Source organism: Zonotrichia albicollis, chromosome 8, assembly GCF_047830755.1.
Source record: "Zonotrichia albicollis isolate bZonAlb1 chromosome 8, bZonAlb1.hap1, whole genome shotgun sequence".
NCBI classification, from domain to species: domain Eukaryota; kingdom Metazoa; phylum Chordata; class Aves; order Passeriformes; family Passerellidae; genus Zonotrichia; species Zonotrichia albicollis.
The window spans coordinates 24,325,700-24,332,777 of NC_133826.1; the positions used below are offsets into that span (position 1 = coordinate 24,325,700).

A 7,078-nucleotide genomic window follows, 5' to 3' on the forward strand; every position below is an offset into this window, starting at 1 on the left:
AGCATATTGGCTTTGCATGTTTAAACATAATACATTGCTAATTAATTAAAACCCGGTTAACAAAGTCCTGAATGTGTCTCAATGAACTGCAAAAGTCCTTGATCTTTTTTAAGTTATTGAACAGCCACACAAAATGTGCATAAACTGCAGAAGCACAGGGACAGTTTCAGCACCAGAGCTCTGTGCAGACAGCCTGTGGCAAAACAAGCTTTCATATCTGACAACTGCAAACACAGGCTGCCATTCCTCTGAGCAATTCATCCACAGTCTAAAATGTACCTAGGAACAGCCAGGAAAAATTTGTACCAACTGGGTATGACCCCGTATCTCTCAGAGCTTGCAAACACACACACGTGTATCTGCTCCACCTTCAGGGGCCCCAAGAGCTGTCCAGTGCCTACAGATCACAAAACCTCTAGATTTCTCCTCCCTCTGTGAGGAAAAACTGCCTCATGCATTTTGTTAAAAATGCTAAATGGGCCATTCTTTACTCGCAGCTCTGAAGGGAAGCACACAGAGATCAATGTATTTCACAGCCCAAAAATCCATAAAGATATGGAATGTGGTACTACTAGCGCTTTTCAGTCATCCCAACTGATGCCCAGGCATCAAACTACTGGCATTCCAATTATTTAAAATGTTTTTAACCTAGCTTATTCAAGTTCAGAAACCAAAGTCTCTTTTTGGACAAAGTCAGGTAGGATTGCAATTTACCAAAGAACTACTGACACCTCTATCATGTCTTTCTGAGACTGGAAAAAACTTGTTTTAGGAACCCAGGCTGGTTCAGTCTGGATAAAAAGCTAAGGATTTCGCATTGCAGAAAGATTTACTCCAGTCTTTTTTTTTTTTTTTCCTGTGGATGCCATGTCCCTCACTCTTTTGGAGACACAAGCTGGTCCTTACAACATTAAGGGTGAGGGGAGTACTAATTATCTCAATAAGAACACAGGAACTGGTCTATGCAAGACTAAATCACAAGTTTGACGAAACAAAAGTTCTGAAATATTAAAGGCAGATTTTTCATTAGAAAGGCTAACTCTGTTTCTGAATTTTTCCTGTGTTACTGCAGGTGGTATATGACAGACTGACAGAAGAAGACTGAATGTTTCCTGTGAGAGCTCACCTGTGCTAAACCTGGACTCAGTCTCTCCTTTATTCACGTGCCGATTGATGTGACCGATCATGTCAGTTCTCCGGACTATTGTTGCTGAGCAGATGATGCAGTGGTAATGAGCTCCCATCTTGGACAATGTCTGTAAAACAGAGCCTTTCTTGTAGTTCCAGAATACATAAAACATGCTTGAAGTAGAACTGAACACAGGCATATGAGAAGTCATCTGTTACCTCTAGAGCACATAACATATCTGGAATGTACAGCCAGAGCTGAGCTAGGCAGCTGGGCCCCACAGTGAGAGAGGTACAGCCCCATGCAGCTACCCAAGGGTTCCATCACACACCCTGGACCAACAAGCTTTTGGCATCACACAGGGGAGCAAGATGTATTTGGAGACTAAGCAAATCTCAAAAGTTCCTCTCAGTCACCCAATTCCCCCATTTGTACAGCAACAGGAATTTCTGGGATTCAGCATTTTTACCTGGTCTCCAGCAAGGTTGGGTTTTACTGGCCGACAGGGTAAGTGACAGATGCACATTCTGTACCCTGGAAAACAAATGCCATCCCAGAACAGTAAATGAACAGCATGTCTGTGGCCTGCAACACATGCTCTCACTTCAGATTTCACCAGACAGCAACAAGAGAACATCACCAATTATCTGGAACATCCCCCCTCTGCACAGGGAAATTTATCAGCTAATTATACATTTTAAACTTTAAAATGCAAAGAATTTAAAGTTAATTAAAATAACTCTCTGAGCATCTTATAAAGCTACACCAGGTCTCCAGTTCAAAAACACCTGTGAGTCTTTCACAAATATATTGTTACCTGGCTAAAAGATTTGTGTGAAGACTCAATCTATAAACATATGTTGAAAAGTTAAAGAAAACCAAAATGAGATACCTGATACTCCAATTGGAAAATTTATAGTTCAACTTTACCTTGCCCATCCTCTAAATAGTCACTTTATTTCCTACAAACCCATACTTGGATTTTTAAAAAACACACACTGCTCACTTTATTTTCCTTCCTAAACTTCTTGCAGGGATTTTATTGCATCTCACAAGCAGATCACAGGGTATATTAAAATACTAAATACTGATACTACAAAAAGACTTGAAGTGTTTGTCAGAACCCATGGAATCTTTATGATCCACCAAAACTGATCACCCATGTGTGTCTGATTATTATTAATATATAACTAAAACTTTTATTGAAGTAGTTTTCATTACGCACATATTTTAAATTTTATGGTAATTTTCAAAATATGGCTCCAATTCAGAGCTGATAACAAAATGTTTAAGTCAAGAGGAATTTTGAAACATGAAGCACAGAACATACCCACAACTCCTTCTAGTATTTACTATTCAAACCCCGTTGCCATTACCTTCAAATTCAACAGAAACCTTCCAGTGCAAATTCTGCAAGTGACGATGGAGTTTGTGGCTATAGCAAGCTTTGAATTTCTCCTCAGGACACAATGGACAAGGCTTCCTTTGATCTGAAAATACAATGAAAAACTATGAGAAACATGAAATGCAGTTATCAATTGTGTTAGTTGAGATGCAGGCCAAGAGAAAAAAGGCTGAAGGGAAAATCAACACTAGTTAAAGTTGAAGTCCTCAGGAAACATTTTATTTCATGCACAAACTTCAAATTTATGGGTTTCCTTTTTCTCCTCCATAGAATATAGACGAAAGTCACTATAAACTTTTAAAATCATTAACTTCTACAATCTTTGGGTTTTGGTTTCTAGTATATTTTACTCCAGCAACATGAAGCTATAATAAAATTTCTGAAAAGCACTGAGAAACAACAGAACTTTACAGATGACATGCAAAGACTTGAAATGCTGAAAAAACCCCACCAAACCAAAATCCCAAACAAGTCAGGAGGTTAAAACAAGATTTTGTTGTTCCAACTCCTGGATCTTTTAGATAAAACAAGAAGATATCTATTTAAGCTGCAAAATAAGGCAATGTACCCTATATAAAAAAACTTTAGAAAATATAAAATAATTATTGAAAATCCTGCACGTGAGACACAAAAAGCAAAGGCAAGGCTGTGCAATGAATGTGTTGAAGCCCTTGAAGTACTAACCTAAATAAAAACTAGCTGAATGACAAACAACCTCTCAGGCAGAATTTAGGAGAAGAACAAGAGAATAAACCATAAAGCCTTTTTTCACAAAACCCCTCATCTTTAAATATCATAAATATATGTACTGTGATAAAATCTGAAGGAAACTGTAAATACCTGTAACACTAAGTTCTGTGTTCTGGGACACTGCTGTGGACAACTCACCTTCTCTCAGGTCAGCCAGTTTCTCTAGATCAGCAAGGTGTCTCTGAATTGAAATATGTTTGTCTAAAAGAAAAACCCAGAAATATTTAGAAATTAAGCATTCTTAGTTTAAAAATTGCTCTTAGTTTACTGCTACTTTTCTATGCAGCACATCAAATCCAGCACTGTTAGAGAATGACTGCAGGACAGACTGAAATACTTGTTTTTTGTCCTTTTACTTCCATGGCAGCGCAAATGACTGCAAAAATTATCTCCAGAATAGCTCTTTACTAGGATCCATATATTTTCATGTATTTCTACTTCTTTTTAATACTGACACACAAACTTTCTAAGACTGAAAGATCCTAATTTGAAAAAAAAAAAAAACAGCTGAAAAGATCAAGTCACATTCCCTTTACACCTGGTTTTACAGCTCAGCATTGTTAGTGAATGCAAATCATGCATAAAAGCAGTGCAAAAACATCATATGAAGTCATTGGCAAAACTAAATATCAACTAGAAGTGGACCAAATTTAAGAACAATTACTCACTGTGGAGCCAGGATATATTAATTTCTACCATTTTTTTCTTTCCCTTAGTAAACAATTTAACCTCTAGATCTACCACATGATTTTTCAACTTATCAGTCAGCATTTGCCAATACCAAGAAAATTAGGTTGAAATCTGCTTTACTGATTCCAGCACACACAACTTCCCAGTCCACTGTAACAGAGATTCTGTAACAACTTTAAGCTTTACAATGTTTTTACAGGATAAATCTTCAGGTTTTCTTATGCCAGACAAAGCAACTGATGATGCATGCGGTCAGGATACAGAGGTGAGTTTTAAAATGAGATTTCACACACTCCCTTTACCTTTCCTCCCGAGTATTTCTACCTTTCCTCCAGAACATGGCACAAATATTAAGAGTTTATTAACAAACCTCGTGGGTAATCAGATGATAGATCCAAAATGTTGCTATCAGATTCCCTTGGGCGTTCTTCCTCTCCTCCTCTGTCTTCAGCTTCCAATTCTGACTCAGGAATTTTCACATCAACGTTTTTGCTTTTCATGTTTTCAGAGACCACCAAACCATCTTAAAACCACACAAAAATACAGTAAAAGTGTCATTGATGTAACTGAACTATACAAACACTCTCATTTGTTTCCAATAATCTGGTGCTGACTACAAGCATGAAAGAAAAAAAAGAATTATGCAGGAGAATAGTATGAGATGAATTTTCACTCCAATTATCCTTGGAAACCACTGCGGAATAATGTAATCCTGGACAGCTGAAATGACTATTCACACATCAGTATCAAATGTTTAAGGTGAACAAAATAACATTTACACTGGCAGGTAGCAGTGAAGCAAGGCAAAGCAGGCAAGGAGAAGCTCCAAATTCCCCAATTTGCTATCAGCTAAAGAAGTTTGATAACAGTTTAGTTAATAAATCAAACAGTATGAAAGAAGGGACTTAAGGAGGAATTTGCTATGGCAGAGGCAGTGATGAGGGTTAAGTGCTGGTGCCATCAGCATTTGCAACTGAATTACTTCCTGGGGCAGTACAGATGTTCTTGGTGAAGAATTTCAAGCATTTAAAGAGCCTGAGAGATGAGGAGATAAAATGATGAGAATAGTCAAACCCGGGGAAAATAACTGAAAGAAGAGGTAGAAATCCCCAGAAGGCATGGTCTGACCCTGTCCAAGGGATATAAGAAAGCACTAGAAAAGGATTCAGAAAGCCACATAAATCTATAAATATTGTCCTGCTCCCAGCTAGTGAAGTTTCTACCATGGGTAACAAGAAACAAAGCTCAGGCATTGTTTTGCAACTGAGAAGCAACAGAGCAGGCCAAGGCTTTTCAGCCTGGATAGGACAGACAGGAGGTGCAGAGAGGCCACAAAAGGCAACCACGGGCTGTCTGTCCCTACAGAGAAACTGGGATGCACCTCATGGAGAAAACACGAACCTACAAACTGGTTTGTGTTGGAAGTTAATTCCTGAGGATGCAGGAATGGATGGTTGTTCTTCCCTATCCACCTAGTCCTGACCACAGCTTAAGACAGGCTGGAAGGATCTTACAGCAGTTTTTCAGATTCCCCTGGGCTACTTTTGTTTGTTTGCTTTTAAACATTGCTGTTGGGTAAAAATGCCTGTTATTATGAAAACTGACAGAAAGAGAAAATGGCAGGAATACCTCAAGACAGAGGCTCAAAAACCTGAAAAAACAGAAGCACAGAGTAAAATTATTCTACCTATCTTAAAATCTATCAAGAGGTGCATTGCTAGGAAGAAATTGTTGCTGTGCTTCTTACAGACCTGTTTTAAGAAGACAACTCACCTAAGAAAGATTTGCATGGAGCCTACTGCTCCATTAAAAAGTTGCAGGATTCCTGGTGATAGTTTCTACGTGCTTCATTAATATAAAGATAGAAAGAAAAAGAGTAAGTAAAAGCATGTTGGGTAAGAAATCCCTAACAACTATTGATTAGTTGTTACAAAATTGATGAGTTGTTACAAAAATGTATAGTGAGAGCACAGCAGTGACAAAATCCAGCAGAGCAGGACTTTTTGCATCTTCAGAGCTCGTGGAGAGGTTAAAATGGTTGAAAAGGACAATATGCATAGATGTAAAAACAGCTAGATAATCTGTAAATGTACAAGGAGAAAGGTAAACTTTCACACTGAATGATGAAGGCAGGCTGCTACCGAACCAAGACGTCAGGATTTTTTAAATGCCCACAGGGAATCACTGATCACACAGAAACAGAATAACGCTTCTTCAGAGAGTCTTAAGTACACTGACACAAAAAAAAAGAAGAAATTAATTAGAAGAGTCAGTTCACTCCAACCATAAGGCTGCAGCAGCAAAGGGCCGGCAGCAAGGGCTCACTTGGGGAACTGGAAGTCCAGCAAAACCAATTTACAGAATCCCAGAGAGGATCAGGTCGGAAAGACCACGGTGGTCCAACCTCCCTGCTCCAGCAGGCCCCTCCTGGAGCACATGGCGCAGACACCTTTCTGTTTAAAAAGCTGCGAGGAAAGATGCGCGCCTGAGCCCGCGCGGCCCACGCCGCGCTTCGGGCTCCTTAAGGAACCTCGTGGAACAATAAATGATCCCCAAAGACAAAGTATCGGTAGGTTTGGGGAAGAAAGAAGCGACAGGAGCGCGGGTTCAAGCGTAGCGAGGCCCGGCGGGAACACGTGTGGCCCGGCACTGCGCTGGGGAAACGGGAGAACCGGGAGCCTGCGCCTCCCAGAGCTCCCCGGCGCGGGCGGATGGGGACGGCGAGCGGCCGCGGGGCGTAAATTCAAACCGGCTCGGGCTCTAAATTCAAACCAGCTCGGGGTGTAAATTCAAACCGGCCCGGGCTGTAAATTCAAACCCGCCCGGGCTCCGCATGGCGCCCGCCCGCGCTCAGCCCCGGCACGGAGGGCCCGGCTTCCCCCTCCCGCCCGATCCCTGCCCGCTCTCACTGAGCGCCGCCGGCTCGCCGCCGCCTTCACGGTCATGGTTGTGGTTTTCCTCCTCTTCCTTCTCCTGCTGCTCCTGCCGCCGCCCTAGCGCGGCCTCCGCCGCCTCTAGTACTGCCTCTGCCGCCTCCAGCGCTGCCATGTTCCCGGCACGGAGCCGCAGCGGAGCTCTCACGCCGAGGGCGGCCCGCTCCGCCT

The 7,078-nt window shown here is 41.4% G+C and overlaps 1 protein-coding gene across 2 annotated transcripts in view; it reads right to left on the reverse strand.

The window, feature by feature from the left end:
• The window catches only part of TRMT1L (tRNA methyltransferase 1L), a 17,025-nt gene extending 10,003 nt beyond the window's left edge, over positions 1 to 7,022 (reverse strand). Inside the window, exons 1-6 of one of the 2 annotated variants that reach the window (XM_005487038.4) lie at positions 6,884 to 7,022; positions 4,345 to 4,497; positions 3,423 to 3,485; positions 2,506 to 2,619; positions 1,599 to 1,663; positions 1,127 to 1,256 (exon numbers count right to left, since the gene is read on the reverse strand). In XM_005487038.4, coding sequence (XP_005487095.2) covers positions 1,127 to 1,256; positions 1,599 to 1,663; positions 2,506 to 2,619; positions 3,423 to 3,485; positions 4,345 to 4,497; positions 6,884 to 7,022 — 664 coding nt within the window. Of the gene's footprint in view, positions 1 to 1,126; positions 1,257 to 1,598; positions 1,664 to 2,505; positions 2,620 to 3,374; positions 3,486 to 4,344; positions 4,498 to 6,883 lie in introns of both variants that reach the window. The other variant, XM_005487037.4, reaches the window with a different exon arrangement.
• Positions 7,023 to 7,078: the final 56 nt, after the last annotated feature.